This window comes from Perna viridis, chromosome 2, assembly GCF_037379345.1.
Source record: "Perna viridis isolate PV_CMFRI_1.1 ecotype Kerala chromosome 2, ASM3737934v1, whole genome shotgun sequence".
Lineage (NCBI taxonomy): Eukaryota > Metazoa > Mollusca > Bivalvia > Mytilida > Mytilidae > Perna > Perna viridis.
In genome coordinates, this window is record NC_142446.1 from 63,644,379 (window position 1) to 63,665,801 (window position 21,423).

Consider the following 21,423-nt stretch of genomic DNA (forward strand, 5'->3'; position numbering starts at 1 on the left):
CAGTGTAGAAAACCCATCCAACAAACGAGGCTTTTTCTGTCTACAGATGCTAACATTTTTAAAGAACGATAAACATATCTGTATTCAGATTTTCATTTTTGAGCATATCATAAAGTTGTCTCCTACTACAATCACTATAATCAACCAAATCAAACACAATCAAAACTGATAACTTGCAAAGAGCCAATGTCATGTATGATCTGTATAATTTTCATCTCAGAAGTGCAGTGACCAAATAAAAATTCAACTGGTTATGTGATCAGTCACTGTTTTTGAGCAAGAAATAAAACCAAATTCAGTGAGTTTTTGACATGCATGAATCAAAGCCTGTCTGGTGTTTGTAAAGACTGCTGGTTAGTATGTATATAATTCTACATTTATAAAGTAAAATTGTTCACAAATTAATACGATCATAATCTGAATGACCCTGCGCTCCATTCACCATTGTCCCACGCGTGATAATTGACATTGTATTGAAAATGAATAGAAAATCCGACCAGTCTACTGTGCCATTATACCCATCCACCCAATATATCCCTCCTTTCCGGAACACAACACTACAGTGTTTTTACACAGTTCTTTTTCTATTTTTATTCCTCATATGTTGAACAATATTTTTTAAAAAAGTAACATATAACAATAATAAATAAAGCAAAGAAGTGACCTTTTATATGCAATTTGTTAAATGAGCATATGATATAATAGTGACAAATTGTGTGTCAAATGTTTTTCCCCACATGTTGCACAAACGTACTTTGATTTCATTTTATTTTTGTATTTTCGGAAGGAGACTTCATTTGGCTTTTTATTGACTTTGAGCTGTCTTTTTGTGTAATAAAAATGGGACGTTCAGTTCCGAACTGCATTGGACAAATATATCACATGGTTAATAACGTAGTAAAGGATAAACCACTTGTTTGTATTGCAGGCAGTATCAACATTATATTGATTAAACGCAGAAAAAACAATCGGTCCTCTTACAATGACAATGACTATTTCAGGATATATGTTTAAACGATCATCCAAAAAATATAGAAATGTCACATCGACTCAACCTCCACTCAATAGTAAAGTTGTAGAAAGGCTTTTTCTTCGAATGAAATAACACAGTAATAGTATGTGAGACCCAATATTTCCAGTTTAATATATCATGTAACAGACTAGTTGTTTCTATTGTTCTTGTTAAAGTATTAATAAATAACAAGAGTGACATGATCATTTCAAATAAATTCCAATACAGCCATATCATTCCAGTTATGTAGTTTGTTTAAATGTTGCTAAAAAAATTAAATATACCCGTTTCAATCAGTATATCAGGATATTGACCAAAAAGGGTAATTAGCTAGAACATGCACAACAACGAAATTCTGGTTTATGATAATATGGTAAAGGTTTCAAGACGGTCCACCACAAGACTGTATGTTTTCCCTTCTTATTTGTGGATCGTATCTGTTGGTAGTTGTGTTGCACTGCTGTAAAGCATCACTCCTTCTATGGTCACAGGTACACATTTTAGGATTCCAAAATTGGAGTTCTGGACATGGTCTTAAATGTAACGCCGGGTATTCGCATTGATAGTACTTATCACAGAACACTGGATCTTGGTAGTAAAATCCTTTCTGCTCCTCTATACAGGTCTTGTAACATTCTAATAGAATAAAACACCGTGAACAAGGTTTAATTATTGGGAAAGCTTTACAATTTAAATAAAAGCATGATAAATTAGACTTACACCAAATTCTATCACCTTGAATTAATTTTAGTCTCAAGAAAAGAAAAAAAACCCAAAAAAAAAAACAAAACAACAAAAACAAAAAAACAAAAACAAAACAAAACAAAGGATAGAAACACAGGTAAAACGTATCTCTGAATCCGACTCGAGCTTTTAAAAATATATATGATTATTTTACTTATTAATATTACGATATATGTAATGCGAACGATTTTGCTTCAGGTAAAACACCTTTATAGTAATACAACTTCTCATCTATAAATAAGTGCCATCATATTTTACACTTCGATATAATACGACTTGTATAATGAGCCATTTTCTCAATAACACTTACCCCGTCCCTGGCAGACTGTCGTAGTTGTTGTCAAATTCTCCGTCAATTCGTCATTATCAGTAAGGGGTTTACATGTAATACTGGCGTTTGAATATATCATTGATTTTTGAAGAGCAACATGCCTTGTCATAGTTGTTGCGTCACCTCCACATCCTGTTTGCTTATCGGTACGAATAGGAATAGTATTGTTGTCATCGTTAATGTATAAGGCGAGGAAAGCGTCTAAGCATGAACCACTTAACTTACAGGTGACAATAACGTACTTATCAGTTTCGGTGAAGGAGATATTCAGTTGAGGATCTAAAATAAATTTAAGCTAGTTGTTATTCCAAAGCACCCCTTCAATGATGATAGATTTACAAATCATTTTTAACTTTGTCAGACAGCAAACCATCAAAATACCATGAAAAGAAGATAAAATTTTTCTCAATACTTGCTGCAACCTTTCTAAAAAAATACCATGAACACTTTTTGTGATTAAAAACCTAAACCACCAGCATAGTAAGTACTGTGAAAGAGTAATCAAGGGAACCGATGTTATTGCGGTAATCAAAAGAATGTAATCCAGGGACAACGACCAGACATGGAAAACAGACATACACAATAAAGAATATATATCATACATACAAAGTAAAAAAAGCAAATTAGCAACTCTTTAATAAAAGTTCTTTAATTCGTGGATAGTAATGTTCGTGGATTAGGGTGGAAACACAATTTAGTGGATTCTTGAATTCGTGGTGTTTGAGGTTTTCAGTATACACATCAATGGGGACCCCTTTTTCGTCGGGAACCAAAATTCGTGTTTTGGCCTATACACGAAAACCTTGAAATTCGTACCTCACGAAGAATAGTACCTATAGTGCTTATATTTGCTTACGGATACTTGAAAACTTCCAAATTTATAAACACTATATACGTTGAAAAATGGTAATAATATTCTTAAAATTGCACTTATGTCTTAACATATATGCATGTAATATAATTTAAAACTTCGGTTTCTTGCGAGAAAATACTTACATGCATTGTTTATACCAAATTGGCAAAACTCGTCTTGTATGTCTTCGTAATGCAATGTTACATTACACTCTCCAATATCCCCACACGTCAGGTTAGGTTTTCCAATTCTAAGTGGTTGCTCCAATCTAGAGATGTTGTAATCAACAATCCACCCATTGAATTCAGTGTTGAATCTGCTTTCCGGAATAACAATATTAAGCAAAATAGTCGTCTCAAAATTGTTGTATGTAGATGAAATTTGTTTAATAGTTATATTTCGTAATGTTCCAGTTCTTACAAATGCGAAACATGATGGTTTTGGTGCTAAACAGATCTCTTTCCCAATGTTTCCAACATCATTATATCCACTACAGTCTAGAATGATAAAGCAAAAATTATGTCACAAACAAAATATTTTGTTTTCAGTAGTTATATTTTGTCAAATTATTTTTTTGTAAATTTATCGATGGCGACGAAAACTCGATAAATTGGTAACTTGATTTCTGGCCAAGTAACTCTGATCTTTTAAGACCACAATCATTTTAACCATTGCTTTAACAATAATAATAATAATAATAATAATAATAATAATAATAATAATAATAATAATAATAATAAAATGAAAATAAAAATACGAGCACTACGGTTATTACATGTATTTTAATTTCCTATAAGGTATCCCAATATACCAAAAACAAATATAAGTTATTTCCATGAGGCAACAAAAATGACTATCCTTACGGAGAAAATTTCACTTTTTCGGTCAAACAAAGAAAAGGGTTTAATAAAGATCACGTTTCAGTAAAAGTAAATTAATCTTATTAGATAGTCATTATGTTTTTTTCTAAAAACGATCTAATTTAAAAGAAATGAATATTGTTAAAAAGTTCGGGAAAAAGTTACATACAATGAGTCCACCGTGCAGTCCATTCCCTTGGCTGTTCAAGAACCTAACTTGCTGCAGAAAAATATAGCTGTGATCGAAATATAGTTTTTCTAAGGTATGAAAGGCATAAAGTATCTTCTTGAAAATTATCCTTAATTATTTAGGTGCTCATGTTTACACCATAGTTTATGCGTTCCACGGTGAACTCTTTTTGTTTCGGAACGTGTAAAATTATGAAAAAGCATATCGCTGCAGCTGCTCGTGAGGATAAAAATGAAATTTCGAGTATGAAGAAACTCATGCTTTTAAAAGCAATGACTTTTCCATATAAAGAACGGCTATTAGATATTGAATACCAATTCTATAGAGTAATACTTACTACCTACAAGAGCTCTAGATGTTGGTTGTATGTTATCTACAAAAACATATACATAAATAAAAAGATAAAAAAAAATACATAATAATAATAATAAAACAAAACAAAACAAAAAACGCTTATACGTTGATTTAAACTGCATAATGAACTTAAATCAGCATTTTCGATATCGTAGATGTTAGCTGACATTATATTTATTTGAATGCTAAACATATTTGTATGTATATGTTCTAGACAAGGAAACATTTCACAAGAACAAACAGGAACTGGTTGTAAATATAAACAATAGAGAATGGACTAAAAGGAAAATGACGATATGTTCATTTAGTATAAATAACTCGGCTTGACAATGCGAAAGATATCTCTGAAAATCGATATCGGTTTTCAAAGTGTTTCAAAGGAAAATGTATATTTTGTAGTACATGATGTTGTTACTAGAGTTAACATTTATTTAACTTGCTTGAAGGTACATTAACATGTTCAAGCCAATACGATGAATAATGCACAGCTACACGAACCTGAATTACCGCTCGTATTTCTTAAAGAAATCCATGCAACCATTCCAGCAATACAAAGGAAAATGATTAAAACAGTCAAGATCCTTTTTCTTTCATGCTACATAGAAAAATATACAATCTATTATGATTATAGCAAATTTGAACTTTTGAAGTAAACAATTTGGTCAATTATAACCAAAGAATCAATGGTTACATATACACTATATAATTATAATTAATTTAAAAACTAACCATCTGAAATTCATACCTTTACAGTTGTCAATTAAGAACATCCCTTATTTTCTTTTTTTTTCTTCTGAAAACGGTCTCAAGTAATGTTTTTTTGTTTGCCTGGCATAAACTATTTTCTTGGAGGGATTACAAAATCAAGCCATCAATGCCTTCACCAAAGGCATAAAATTACTCTTTAGCTGTATTGTGGTGTAACACCAGCGACCGAATCATTTTAGACAAGTTCGCATTAGAACTGAGCACAAACCATTGGAAGTTTTTAATACAACACAAATTCTTACCGAAGGTTTTTTTTCAACATCTTCATACGTTTCCGTACCTTCATTACCTGACAACTAAAATACGCGGTAAATTCAATAAGTATAACCTCTCATTTTATAAAATTTAAGTTTCCATTTCTTAATTAAAGGAAAAACAGGTTAAAACAAATTAAAACGAAACAAAAAATGATTTAAAGGTTAATTATCCAAATAATAAAAACTTAGTTGAGCTATATGTATGAAACTACTTTCCTCGGTGAACTAAAACAGTAAGAAATGCTTTTTAGTTATTTTGTTCTTTAAGATTACTGACCTAATTATTAAGTCAGTGGCACATTTGCCCTAAAATTTAATTTGTTTTCGCGGATGGGAAAGAGGATTACAAGCATGCTTAGAGCAAATAAGTTAGACAACGATGCGTGTCCACAAAAAAGTGTATAATAGATCCGGCTGTAATGCATTTTTCGGAACTAAATATCGTTTTATATTAATACAAAATATATGCAAATATTATTCCCTATTAGGTTTGTGAAAGTGTAATCCTTTTAAATAGAATGTACTTGACAAAATCTTTCAAATTCAAAGTCTCTGATGATAGAGAAACGAAAAATACTTTTTAATCATACATCTTCCTGTCCATTTTGTTGATCATTGTTATCCACAGTTCCTGGAATGCTGTTTAATGTTTCTGTCGAATATTCTTTTTCCGAATACTAGAATTAAAAGCAAATCCTGCTCTTAAATGATACCGACAGAAATGCAATGTGAACTATGACTCGTTGAAAAACATCAGAGAAAATGAATGACGTTTATTTCATGAACTTTAAAACAATATATTTAATTGAGTTTTCCCTTTTCCTTGGTATTAAGATAAAAAGTCGTAATGGAAAAAGTATTATCTGTTCTAAATAAAAGAAATGAACTGAAATAAAAGATTATATTAGTTAAAGTAATATACATGTACGTAGGTCATTTATTACGAAATCTTTATACTCAAACCGCTGCTAGACTAAATGTGGTATGTTAATGTTTTAGAAGTCATGCGGTATATAGTATTGCTAGTATGATCGAAATATTGTGTTCTGTTTACATCGGATACTCTTCCTGGTGCAATGAAACACAAAAAGTGTCCAATACAATCAATTCACTCTTCCCCGACCAAATATCTTTCAATTCAAAAAGGTATCATAATATTAATATCGATGGTGGAGAATATCCGAAATCGAATTGAATTATAACAATAATTTTCTTTGTTTAAACTTCCGTGTAATATAGGGCAATAACAACTACATGGTAAAAAAGTCAGGACATGATCTGGAATTTGATATAACAAAGTAATAAATCATGCACAAAATATTACATCATACTGTACAAAAATATAGTTGATGATGTCAAATTGATCGTTACTAGTCTACTTGTGTTTCTTTGCACGTATTATTTTGGTTATTTTATATTCTTTGTTGTGTGTCTATGTTTTTCCTTTCTGATCTATGTCCCTGGACTGCGTTTATTTGATTTCCGCTAGAATTTTGTTGCCTTTGAATACTCATTCTGTCGAGCCGATGAATAACATTTTTTTAAAAATATTTTGCCACGTCGTGATTGGTTTTCGTTTCTGGAAAGATTGTACCATATGATAAAAAAAATTACGACCCATTTAAAAACTGCAGCCTTCTCGTACCATTTTTATGCTACCAGGAGTCTGTGGTTGCGAATTTTCTCTTTTCGGCAGGTATTGATTTGTATCAGTGTAATGCTAAAACAAAGGGAAAAAAATAAACATGTTCTTTTCTAAGTGTATTCAAGGATGAATAGATAGCTTAAGTGATCACTACATACAACTAGTTTTTATTATTCTATTTAACTGTTGCACTGACTTTCGAAATTAATCAAGCAGTTAAGTCTTTGGTAAGTGTGGTACTCTAGAGAAATAAATATATTGGAACATGATAAAAAAAACGCTAAACGTCCTATTCAAACACATGTACGTGCAATCGTTGTCCCATCGCCATTAACGAATTGCGTTGGCAGAGATGGTACACCTAGAGATGTTTAAGGCTTTGTTCCGTCCTGAAACTTTAAGTGATTTAAAACAAAGTTAAACTTTGAAGTCATTATTTGGAAAATGAATGTTTGAATGGGGAGGTATTTCAAAGCACTAGAAATTTATAAGAACAATAATCTCTCGTAGGGCACAGTGTTTACGAACAGTACGTTGAAAATCATAGGACCAATCCTTAGACGTCAATGTAAACATAGCTGAAACGTATAATATTTTAAATGGCACTATTACCATGGAAGAAAATACAGTTTAAAATTTTGAGAAATTAACCAACAAAAAAAAAAGAAATAGTTTGATTCCTTGATATTATCACCTGTTGAATTTCTCGCAAAAGTGAAAGCATTGTTATATTTCTGATTTTTAAAGAAATAAAATCGTACCTGAAGCCTAAAAATGTTTAAACATTCGAGATCGATGGTGAAGGAAAACTATTGACTAAACTTTACGACAATCGTGATGACTTTTCATTCAGAATCATAAACTTTCTTTTCATCTGTGGGAACATCCCTTCAGCACCTTGCGTATGGACTTTTCATATATCAACTCAGACCTTTTGTATTGCACTAGATCTCTTACAATTAGGCTTCAAGAACAGGGTTATGTTGCTACAAGATTGAAGTCATTACCATAGAAGTTTTACAATCGTCATCATGGATTCATGGATCGTTATGGTGTATCCAGCTGCACCATGAAAACTTATTTGTTCAACGTTTCATAGTTTCTCTTTCCTCTTTTCTCTACCCCGGACTTGACTTTTTATGAGCAACTCAGTGGGTGTTTCTAGAAAAACAGAGGGCGCTTAGCCCACCAATGCACCTGGTCAATGCTCCAATTTTTCAGTGGAGTCCGAGTTGCTCATTTACTTTTGTTACTCTGTATGTATGATTTTAGTTACTTTATCTTCTTTGTTGTGATTGTCTGTTTTCCATGTCTGGTGTTCCTACTTGGATTACATTCTTTTAATTTCCGCTACAATCTTGTTTCCCTTGATTACTTTTACTTCGTTTAAATTGGTTTTCTTACTTAGTAAATGGTTACCCTCAATATATCCACAGAGCTAAAGGAGATATAGGAGACAGTAGAAACAGCTTGTTCTGTGCCTTTTTTATGACATACAGCTCGAATTTGACAACACTGGTCATCTCAGCATTAACATTTACGATGAAACAAACGACCTTAATTTTAATACTATAAATTTCATTATCTTTGCAGCAATATACCTTCATCTCCTACATATGGTTTTTATACTTCACAATTGATTCGCTACGCTAGAGCGAGCAAGTACTTGCAGTGCTTGTACGGTGAAAGCTTCCCATTTTATGGTTTTTGGGAGATGGGAACGGGGAAAGGGTGATTGGAAATGTGGAAAGAGGACGATAAGAAGGGGATGGGGAAACTAATGCTAGAATATTTATAGATATAAAACAATGTTTCAAATTCAATTCAAAATAATAGCTAAAATGTTGAAGAAGTTAAAAAAAATGTAATATTTGATAAAAAACATGAAATGGGAATTCCCTGGGGGTGGAAATTTTTTTATGGGGTATTGGGAATTCTAAATGGAAAATGGGAAAGGGACAATTGGGAACGGGAATGGGGGGAGGTATATACTGTTAGTAGGAGGTTTATACTATTTACGAGCTATACTATTCTGATTTCCATGAACGCCATAACTCTGCGTACCGGACTCTTGAATCAGGGATATGCGTAAATACGTCTTAAAAGGTCTCTTACCAAATTTAGTACTTGGTTGAAAAGTATACTCAGTGTCTTCTTAAAAAATAAGTAATGATTGTTTTTTTTCTAAATTGTTCTGTGTGCTGCTACGACCACTGATTTACGGATTATGGCGCAATAACATGCAATATTTAATCACAACCGGTATATTCACGCCGCAATGTAAGAAGGAGGTTAAGCGCGTTGTAAAACCTAGATTTAACAAATCATTTCGTTTGAAATGCATGTTCCAAGGTGGTGTAATATCAATTTTGCCATATTTGCGTAGGACTTGACATAATAATGGATCGGATTAGTGTTCGGTAACTTTGTTGTTACTCTTATTTGCAATTATTTGTTACATTCATTGATACAAATGTTCAAAATATTAATCATTTACGAATTGTAACTCTTCCTTAGTGTGTAGTTTGGATTTTCCCCATTTTTCCAGGTATTGTCCTGTGCTTGTGTATTGCTGAAACAAAGGAAAAACAGCTTTTGACTGGGGTTAAAATAGATGGTTAAAGTGATTACTACATATAACTGGGCTTTATGATTTTTTTAACTGTAACACTGACTTTTCAAAAGTAATTAAACATTTAATCATAGGTTGGTACTTTAAATGAATAGAAATATTGCAACTTGATAAAACAACCAACTCAAGATATAAAAGAACAGAACAGTAAGACCTTGAAAGTGATCATTCTTAATATTTGTATGATACTATCAATCCAATTTTTGTATATTAAATTGGCAGGGATCAAGTTACCATGTCATATTTACATCCACATCATTGTGATCATTTTCACCATAACTCACATTATTACGGAGATATTTACATGTTTATAACATCACATTTAAACACATGTACATACCAACGTTGTTCCATTAGAATTAACAAATTTCGCTGGCAGAGATGGTTCCCCAGGAAGTGTTTTGGGCTTTGTTTCGTCCTAAAACATAAACGAATTAAGTTCATGGTTTAAAACTAAATTAAACTTTGTACTAATTGTTGGAAATTGATTTGGAAGATTTTTCATCGCATTAGGAAATTTTCAAGAACAATGATCTCATGTAGAGCTCAGATTTTCCAAATAGTACTTCGCAGATTCGAGGACAAATCCCTACAGGTAAATACAAAGATAATTACATTATATGATATTGTAAATGCTCATTCAATCAGATACTACAAACTAGAATATTAAGGTGATGGTCAGGGAAGAGTGCACCATATATGAATTCGGATTATAGAAGATTGCAAATACAATGAAATTAAAAAAAACAAAAAACAAAAAAACAAAAAAACAAAAACCAAAAAAAAAAAAAAAAAAATAACAAAAAACAAAAACAAAACAAAGCAAAAACAAAACAAAACAAAAAAAAAACAACAAAAAAAAAACAACAAAAAACTAATACTGACCTGACCATGTAAGTCATCATCTGGTTGAACTTCAAGTTCTTCATGCAGCGAATCCTTAACAAAGTAGAAGGTATAACGATAAGATAGACAGATAATTAACAATGAACACTTACAGATAACTATCTCAATTTGTATACTCATAACATGATTATAGTTGAATATTCACAGAATATGTAGATATAAACGATTTTAGGTTTCTTATTTTTAGTGGACACTTATACAAATAACAGGTGAACAACAAAAGCCAAAAATTGTGTGTACCTATTGTTTTCGTTTTCTGTTGTTTTTGGTTAGTTTAAACATAAGGCCACACCAAAATAATTTCTTGTTCGGTGAACTCACCGTTACATACCCTTTTTCAAAGGAAAAAAAATATTATTAAAATATTCCAGCTTACTGTATTCGGAAATGAAATCGTTTCCATTTCCCGCATCGGTTTTTTATCATGATAAAATAATATGAGTATGTGATCACCAATGCGTTGGGAAATTGGGGTCCTTAAAACTGTTTTTATTATTAACACAGATTTTCATCAAAGTCAAAAGCGAATGTTGACTGCGAAGATGACGATTTTTTATTGTAAATATTTAGTGCGCTCGAGGAGCAGAAGTATTGCCTTCAACGACAATTATACTAAACATGTGGATACATTTCGTAGTGTTTCACTCTCCAATAAATTTTCGGTCGATTTTACGTTTTAAGCTAGTTTAATTGACTCTGTATAAGCTCTTGATCTAGATCCTTATCTTCGAAAGAAGACATAGTAATATATTGATATTTCTTCCAATAAGGCAGTTTCAAGTCTTTTGTTACGTTATTTGGTTCAATGACTTTGGCAAAGTCTTCGTTTTAGTTCAATATCAGAAAGAGGAGAAATCGAGGGACTTTTCACAAAAATACTTTAACAAAAGTAACATGTCAAGGAAATCCTTGCAAAACAATCAACACTATATGTTTCCACAGTTTTTGTGAACAGAAATTGAATTCCTTAGCAATTGATATTTGAAGTCAAAATCTGAAAATATAAGCGGAAAATCAAGATTCATACAATCATTTTTCATATTTTTCCTACAATTTTATTTTGAGGAACACAAAAAGGCGCTCTCCTTTACCTTTAGAGCTTCACCTAAACAATTTTCAAATTGATATTATTTTAATATTTTTTGTTTTCGAATCGCTTGCAGAAATATTCCGAGAAATCGTGTCACGCATTGCGTATTTTTGGATAGAAAAAAAATCAGAAGTCAGAAGTTTATGTAATGTGAACTTAACTGGTATAATATTTTGACTTGTATTGCTTTGGTGGTTAACGCCCTAAAATACAAATATTATTATGCTTCTAATTGACTACGTTGAGTAATTGTTCCGAAATGTGTTGTCCATGGCAGGAGATATAATAGAACTGATTACTTAATATTTAAATCATTAAACTGACGTACTGTATCTAAAGAACCAGGATGATCACTTGTGCTTCTTGCAGATGAAGGTAAACGTATTGACTGGTCTCCCTGGAATTATGTTAAGTTTGTTTAATACAATCGTTGAAGGTATTGGTTTCAAAATGGATGGGGAATGTAAGAAACGTCGTATCTCACAGTGCTTATGATGTCAATTTTTTATCATTGGCATATTTTTAATTTTTCTATGATAAAGTCAATACGATATATTAACACTGGATACTAGAGTATCAACTTAACAAGTTTTGATTTGAATTCATGCATAAATATAGACCGATACCGAATCATTCCGATGGGAAGGTGCCTTCTTGCTGTATTGAAAATTGAAATCTGTTTACTTGGACCGTTGTTTAAGGCATCTTCCTGTTTACATACTTGTTCACTATACGCGATTTACTACATACTTTGCATTAACCAGTTAAATACTTTATGTTTAAACACAAATATTCCTATATCGCTTATTTTTACTAAGCTGACACAAATATAAGGATGAGATATACGTATAAATAGATCAACGATGAACTTAAGGAACAAGTGGACAGTTTGTTCCGACAAGTTCAAATATTCAATATTAAGGATTTTCTATAGACATGAGTTTCTAATTGAAAGATGTAAATATAGCGATACAAAATATTTAAAGTGACGTTGTTTTTCAGTAATTGCATTCTACAAAAATAATTAGTGTAACCAAATAAATAATATATCAAATTAAACGTACAGTATCTGACGATTCTGGAAGATACATATTTTTTCTCTCACGAATAAGGCTACTCATTTATATTTCTCCTGAAAGATAAAGTGTACCAGCCTTTTTCATTTTCGATTTTGCACAACAGTACACGTAAATCCCTGACTATTTGGTCATTTTACTTTGGTATTTTTGGGCCTAGTAAGGTGGATTTTAAATAGAGGTATTCTGTTAGCAAATATGAATGGATTCAATTTTTTGTATTGAAGTAATTAATTTGGTTTTGTAGTTTACTCGTTGTTTTTAGTCAAAAGTCTGTATTTAAACAATAAACAGGGTGGTCTACAATGTAATATTTACATTTATAAAAACTGAAGATAAAGGCAACACAAAAGCACACACAAAATTGAATTGTAGCAATTGCAAATATTATCCCTCCCCAACAAGAAAACCGGAAGTGACAGGTGCTGCTCCTGAAAAGCTACAGTTGTGAACACTTCTAACCTCTCTTAAATTCTGTCAGAATCTCTCAGGAAAACTGTTCTACCATAGTAATTAGAACAGAAATCCTGACAATTCTTACAGGAGCTGACAGAGGCTGTCCTGGGGCAGGACATATTTTGACTTATTCCCTGACAGATCCTTATAGAAACTGTTCCCGATCGTGACAATAAAATACGAAAAGCTGTTCGAAACTGTCATTCCCCTGGACAGTTCTGGACACAAAATCTTTCTATTCTGTGTAAAGTAATTTAGAACAGGAAGTCCGCGATCAATTATGGAAAATATGTGACTAATATCAATTAGCAAATCCGATTAGGAAAATTATCTTTATTTCCAAATTTGCATTGAATTTCCAATTATATGGAGCTCGTCGTGATCATCATCCCACAATCACTCGATCGTTGTTCATTTTCCAATTTTCGTCGATCTGGAAAATTCACAACGATGTTAGAACTGTCTAATTTGCAATGAAATATACTTATAATTGTCAATATAAGTACAGTATATCATACTGGTGACTGCTGCAATAAAAATCAACTGAATAAACCAGTCCAAATTCTTTAAAGCCAGGGGCGTAGCACCTGGTATGCCAAGCACTATTTTATGTTAGGTCTGCATGCCATACATAAAAATCGTGTCAAAGGTTTGAACAAAAATCAAGTTCAAACAAAGCAAAGCAAATTCCTTCTCGACTTACGAATCGGGATTCGGGTGCTACGCCCTTTTTTCCGAAATTACGCACATGTAATGTATGTAATTCAGTCAGAGAAGTATTCTCTAGCTAACGTCTGCCGGAATCTGTCAGGAACTCTTCTAATCCACGTCTCGGCTCTACCGAGAACTGTTCCTGACAGGAGAGTGTCAGGACCAATGACAAATTATGACAGAGCTTGTCCAAATCCCTGACAGGCTCTGACAAGGTGTGTCGTTGGTCAGAACAGCTTCAGTTAAGAACTTGTCAGGTCAGTGTCTTTGTCTCAAACTTGTATTCTTTGCCCATAGGCTTCTTTAGTAAACTTTAAATTCTCATGATTTTTTTTCAAGCAGTTTTGAATCTAACTTCTCAGTATGTTTTTTCATTAAGGAAATGTCAAATATATTTTATGTTTTTAAGGTCCATTTTAGGAAAAAAGACACATTTCTAAAAACAGGTCGAACTAAAAATACACTTCTTCTACTATTTTGAGTTCATTAAAAAGACCCCTTTTCTAAAGCATTATTTTTCATGAAAATACTGTTTTTCCTAAAAACAAAAGTTTTTTTGTGTCATAGCTGTTATTTACCCTGTTCCTTTGATGAAAAATGATAATCATTTGCAAAAAACAATAAACAAAAAATAAACAAAATAAACAAATTAAAAAACAGAAAAGAAAGCGCACTTTTGTTGTTTTTCTATATCTGTCATCCTCCTTTTCTTTGAATTTTTGTTCTAGTTTTCATGTAGGTACCATATAACAGTATTAAGTCAAATATCTCAATTTTTGCAAGAAGACAAGTTTTGATAAATAATTATTTCATTATTTCATTACCTTATAAACATGAAAAATGGTCTGAACTGATACGACAATGCCTTTACTATTCTATGAGTACCAAATTGATTCAAAATCTCATTTCTTTTGGTAGTATCTTCACCAGAAGTCAAGTTTGGACCCCCTTTGAGCCTTATCACAAGGGAGCCTCTTAATAATATCTAAAATGTGCTTACTGATACAGCCAATTACACAAAGTGGAAGTTATTGTTTACACAAAGGTAAAATAGAGACAACATGTTGTATATTTGCCATCATTTTAATGAAAATAACATCTAGTTGCATAAAATGTTAATTTCAGTCAAATTTTGTACTCTGGGCATGTACAAATGTACTTGGTAGTTATAGAAGACGAAATATCTCACAGACACTGATCGATATTTTGCAAGAACAGTAAATACATGTAACGTACACAGAAATCATGCAAGTTTCTACTTACTTCACAGACTATTCAAAAAATCACTTTTTAGCTGACTTGGCCGAAAGGCCATGTGAGCTCTTGCCATCACTATGTGTCCGTCGTCCGTCGTAGTCGTCGTCCGTAAACTACTCAAAAGATTGTAAACAAATTTGCATGAATGGTCATTAGGATAATTTTAAACAATTCTTGAGCGGGGATTTTTGATTTTTGCAAAAACATGGCCACAGTTACTAATTATAGAACATAGGGGTGAAATTGTAGAATTATGAAAATAACTCAAAAACAGTTTGGTTTAGCTAAAATCTGGTAGGGGTAAAATTGTTCAGCATGATGGACTGGACCTATGCCAAAATTTACAGAAAGATACGTTGATGAACGAATGAGTTTTAGGTCCTGAAATAGATTTTATATAGATTATATATTTTACATTCAGTCATGGACCTGTAATTAAACCAAATTATTTAAATATAAAATTATAGGCCTATGTTTCTGTTTTAACCGTAAAACGATAACCGACAACTTTCAGATGTTTGGTAATTCTCACGAGGTTTTAGACTGACGCAGTAGTTTTTGAGTGAAAACTACATTTAAATAACATTAGGGTCACACATTATTCTATAAAATGTTTAAGTTCACAATTTTAACTTTAAATGGGTGACTGATACCTAAATATTCCGTCAAAAGTCTTCAAAATGCCATTTTAGCAAAAATGTTAGTGTGAGCACTTCCAATTTACCTATATGATCTTGTATAAAGGAAATCAAGGATTTGCATATATCTATATTTAACTCCTTGAGAAAATGTAGAAATTAAAACTATTAGTTTCATATTAGTGACTGTATGTAAGTGAAAATTCTAACAATTCTGCAAGCTGTGTGAGTTTGAGGACTGTTAATATAAGTCAAAATTTTTAAAAATGTCATATCCATGCAAAATGTTTATTTTCAAATGGGTATGAAATTATTGATTAAAATACTATTTTGTTTTCAATATAACTATCATGTGGGTGACTATGGCACATATATTCCAGGCAAAAATCTCCAAATATGTCATATTCCTGCAAAGTGTATGAGTGTTTCAATTTCCAAGAAGTTCTAAAATTAATTACTAAAGTGCTACTTTTTTAAATATAATTATCTTGTGGATGGCTGCAACACATTAATTTGATTCAATTGTTTTTAAAGAGTAATCAAGGGAACCAAAGTTATAGCGGTAATCAAAAGAATGTAATTCAGGGACAAAGACCAGACATGGAAAACAGACATACACAACAAGGAATATAAAGTAACTAAAATCATACATACAAAGTAACAAAAGCAAATGAGCAACTCAAACTCCACTAAAAACTGGGAGCATGGACCAGGTGCACCGGTAGGGTGAGCGTCCTCTACTTTTCTAGAAACACCCGCCGATTTGCTCATAAAAAGTCAAGTCCGGGGTAGACAAACGAGGAAAGGAAAACTATGACCCATTGAATAAATCAGTTTTCATGGTGCAGATGGATACACAATAACGATCCACGAGTCATGAGGACGTCCATTAAACTTCTGTACTGATGACTTCAATCTTGTAGCAACAAAACCCTGTTCCAGGAGCCTATTTGTTAGAGTTCTAGCGCGATACAAAACGTCTGCGTAGATTCGGCAAACTCTGGCATAACGTACGAGATGGGATATTAACACTCCATACGCAGGTGCTGAAGGGATGTTGCCACAGATGAAAGGAAAGTTGACAATTCTGAATGAAAATGAAGGACCGAGTTAGCTGCCTCACCTTTTATTGGTTTTAGCGCAGGTAAAACATTACTTGCAATGGATATAGAAAGAACTAAATAGTATTTGTTCCGTGAGGAATCTCAATGTTCTGTTAAAACACCCGATGTCCAACTTCGACGGAAATACTATCGACCATCATTTTAAATAAAATTTAGAACACTTGATGTGCGATATCGTTTTTTTATATAAAGTGTATTTTTCCTGAGCAGCATTTAATATTTTGCAACATCATTTTGTCATTTGCATAATTCAATACGTTAATTGAAATAAGAGATTTAGATTCTTCATCTTAAATTCAGTTTTATGAATAGTACTTAAACCTCTAAATTTATTAAAGGATGACTTTCATAATTTTTATTATGTTGATATGATATAGAAAACCCTGATCTTTAATCCATAAACGAAATTGTGTTCTAAATATGAAGCCGGAGCAAAAATCGTATCCCATAAAATTAGTCATACATGTAACACAAAATGAATGTTTCGAAATGTAAATTTACATAAAAAGCCGTACTTCCTCGTCTTATTGGTAAATCATGACTAATTTAAATGCATTAACTGTAGCTTCCAACCAGGTTGTGTTGATTTATGTATTTAATAGGGACAATGGGCTACTCAAGGTAAAATTCAAATATAATACAAAATTATGACGAAAATTAAAAATGTAAATTATTAGCTTATATCTGACTGGTAATATTGTTTTTTTTCTTTTTATGGCCTTTTTTCGAGCTGCATAAATTCAAAAATGTAAATCATGAAGATAATATAACGGACATCATTTAAGTGAAACTTCTGGATCGATTGTACCTTGCAGAAAATAAGGGATGATAACAGGTCACTAATCAGAGCTATAATAATAATAATAATAACACAAGATTCCGCGCACCAACTAATTATCAGATTTTTATTATGTAAAGTTATATATCGTATCGTTATTTTTGTTATCATTTGATTAACCGTTTGATAAATACATTCTCCAATTTTTGTTAGATTGATCGGTAAAAGACATCATTCACACATGCACACACACAATATATATATATATCGAGATTACAAATTAAAAGGGAAACTGCTACTGCTTGATACTATGAAGTCAATACTAATAAACAGGAATGTATTTTATAATGTTACTTACAGTCAACGTTATACAGAATCATTACAATTTTAACTTCCTCTTTTGGTTCCGAAAATTCCATTGCATGTTTGACAAAAATAAATGTTTTGTAATTCCGTTCTCTGAATTCAATGTATAATTTAACATTTATAATTTTCTCTTCCTATGTGAATAAAAGCTACTGTTCCATTACGAATTTAAATTGTTAAATACATAATAGTTATCGTATGTATTGTATTTCATGTAATAGTATGCGAGTTCGGTTGTGATTCTTATGCTAGAAGTATTTATATGCGCGTGTTACCCATTACTGGAGACGTACTTTAAATAAAATAATTTTATTTGCATAAGTAACATAAGTGCTGTAGCACATAACATAATGTATAAATTGACAAGATGACAGAGAACAAGCAGGTGAATACATTTGTACTTTATACAATACGTAGGAAAAAATATGTAGTCGGATATCAGCATAATTAAACACATAATATACTAATCCTTCAGCAATGCACATCTACGTTTCCATGCAGCTTTGAGGAGCAATCACGGTTTTTAGTCAACCCGTGGGACTGAGCCAACACTAAAGTTTGAAGTGTTTGTATGGTAGGCCAAGAACAATAGCAAACGATGCAAAAGACGACATCTCAAAGATCTCAAAACATAACAAAATTATATTCGCCTTCTATTGAGTTCAACAGCTGCAAAACCGAATATTTCTTGGTAAATTGTCATAACGACCAGATTCTAAACGTAATTTTAGAGTACCTCTACGTAGTTTAGTTAAAAAAGCAACATCAAAATCAAGATTTAAATACGTCTCTTGTTTAAAACATTTTCGAAATCAAATACATATCCATATCAGGTTTGCAAATACGACATTTTAAATATTCATATGACACTTAAATTTTATTTTGATCCAACTATAAATAGTTAATCAAGTTTCGTATTATATATATTTAAAATAAAGTTTAATGATAAAAAATATCGAACAATATGTAATATAATCAAGATAATAATCAGTTGGAATAGTCAAAAAGTAAAGAAAAAGGAAAATAGCAATATCAATGCGAAATTCCTGAAAGGTGGAAACAACGGCACTGGTAAGTTCTAGGCAGTGGCCATTGTATGTACAATTCCTAAAGTGGTTACCCGTTGTTAATAGGAAAAAAACTGTTCTTATTACATTTCTTCTATGTTCAAAATATTTTACATTTCCAGATAGTATTTACATTTGAGCTCATCTCAACTCACGACGTATTTTCACATGCAATAGCATGCAAAGTCGTGCCCAAGCAGCTTAACTTGACAACAGAATAATACAAATAGCACATAGTAATACAACCATCAAAACAAGTTAAGCCCTCATTTTTTTCATACATATTGAAGCACAAATTCAAGTTACTAATATTACAAGAAATATCAAATGGAAACACAGAAAATATCATAATTAATTCAAATACTCCTTAGTATCATTCAGAAATACATGTATGGTAGGATATTTTTGATAAATAAGTGAAAGACCAAAGTTATAGAAAATTAATACGATCCATAATCAAGTCAAGTACAAAACGAATCTGGCAAATTAAACATTTCACCACCGGATCAGCAGCTGATACTACAATAACCCAGGCATTTCAAACGAAATGGTGGCTTAAATCTAGGTTTTACAGCGCACTTAACTCTCTCTTCCATTGCGTCGTGAGTTGGCAATATAATTTAATTATTTCAGAAGAAACAGAGAATTTTCAAATAAGGATTGATATCTGAAAAAGAATTTGGCAAGAGACTTTTTGAGATGCATTTCTCAATACTCCTGATTCAGGAGGCTGTTTTGTAGGTATTGATGGCGTTGATGAAAATCTGAGTTATTAATAATTACTCTAGCGTAGCGAATCAGTGGCATAAATCATATGTTGATACTTCAAGATTTTTTAGTATCAACAAATGGTTTCGGCCACTACGAGAGTAGGTGGTATTGCAACTAGCTTGCTATCTTTGTACATTGACATCTCCTGCGTGGACAAATATGAAGATCCAGTTATATACCTTTTTTTGTAGGAATTTTGATGAAGTTCAAATGATGAAGTATACTAAGTTTTGTTATATGAAGAACGGCAAACACCCAAACACAGTGGATATATATATATATTAAAGAAAACAAAAACACTAGATAAAGAATACTATGTGAATGAATGAAAGTATTAATATATTTGTTGTTCTCCTTTGATATATTTGTAGTAGGTTTTTAAATCTTACATCAGCATGTTTCTGTTTTTGCGGTGGAAAAAATTTTTCTCTTGTATCATAAAAGGTCGACGCCTAAAAGATAAACATAAAGAAATCAATAAAATGTCAACTAAGCCATCACTAGTAAAGGTTCAAATGTGATACTAATAAAAAGTTATGAGTATTCAATTTCAATTTGAAACAAACAGTTTAATCCTATTTTAAATATACATTACTTATTCGTTGATGATAGCGACCTACACTTTTGTACAACAACAAATGAAATACAAAACATTTTTGTAAGTTTTCTTACTCTTTAAACATGAGCATAATATATCTCTTTGGAACATTATTTATTGTCATATACAAAAAAAAATAAAAAAATAAATAAAACAAGAAAACGCCATCAATATAGGATTGTTGTTATGACATGTTTCGCATCAGATCACATAGAGTGTGTAATTATTAATATTTTCACATTAATATTGATATGTTGATGGATGCATGATATCCGTTTTGTCTTGTTACTAAACAAGCACAATGCACTTTTTTCGTCAGAGGCAGATTTAACCGAAATGAGAGGATGACGGGAGCACCCCTTATACAAAAAAATGTTACCTGTTGATCATTAGACTGGCCTGTTGGAAATATTCGATTTCGAGTACGTGTAAAGTTTGGAGTAACCTATATAGTTTCATAAAAGAAAGACAAATATAATAATAATGCTCTGTCAAATAACGTATATTCCAACATTTACTCAGGTGACTAAAAAGCACTGGTCACTTTCTGCAATTTCTTGTTAATCCGAATTTAATTCTAGTTTACAATTGTCGATCTTGCCGCTCATATGTACCCCCTTTTTCTCCGACACCCCTTGATGCATTTTGATGAAACTATATAAGAAGGTTCGGCATCGAATAAAGATGCGCCAAAGTAAAGATACACATTATCAGATCGTGACAACGGAAATGATTCACATAAAATATTTTCATGAATTAGTAAAGAAAAGTAATGTACCAAATGCTGATGTACACGAGTGCTGAGAGTAAAAAATAATCAAGGGAACCAAGGTTATAGCGGTAATCAAAAGAATGTAATCCAGGGACAAAGATCACATATGGAAAACAGAAATACCCAACAAAGGACATGAAGTAACTAAAATCATACATATAGAAAAC

The 21,423-nt window shown here is 31.8% G+C and overlaps 1 protein-coding gene across 1 annotated transcript in view; it reads right to left on the reverse strand.

The window, feature by feature from the left end:
- LOC148626428 (uncharacterized) overlaps nt 1-18,290 on the reverse strand; it is a 35,323-nt gene extending 17,033 nt beyond the window's left edge. The window contains exons 1-14 of the mRNA XM_088571109.1: nt 18,041-18,290; nt 12,707-12,774; nt 11,971-12,039; nt 10,532-10,585; nt 9,987-10,064; nt 9,512-9,586; nt 7,015-7,089; nt 5,960-6,046; nt 5,355-5,408; nt 4,843-4,939; nt 4,328-4,363; nt 3,084-3,437; nt 2,067-2,366; nt 1,396-1,648 (exon numbers count right to left, since the gene is read on the reverse strand). Of these exons, the coding sequence (XP_088427235.1) occupies nt 1,396-1,648; nt 2,067-2,366; nt 3,084-3,437; nt 4,328-4,363; nt 4,843-4,939; nt 5,355-5,408; nt 5,960-6,046; nt 7,015-7,089; nt 9,512-9,586; nt 9,987-10,064; nt 10,532-10,585; nt 11,971-12,039; nt 12,707-12,763 (1,589 nt within the window). The 5' untranslated portion in view covers nt 12,764-12,774; nt 18,041-18,290. The remainder of the gene's footprint in view (nt 1-1,395; nt 1,649-2,066; nt 2,367-3,083; nt 3,438-4,327; nt 4,364-4,842; nt 4,940-5,354; nt 5,409-5,959; nt 6,047-7,014; nt 7,090-9,511; nt 9,587-9,986; nt 10,065-10,531; nt 10,586-11,970; nt 12,040-12,706; nt 12,775-18,040) is intronic.
- Nucleotides 18,291-21,423: the final 3,133 nt, after the last annotated feature.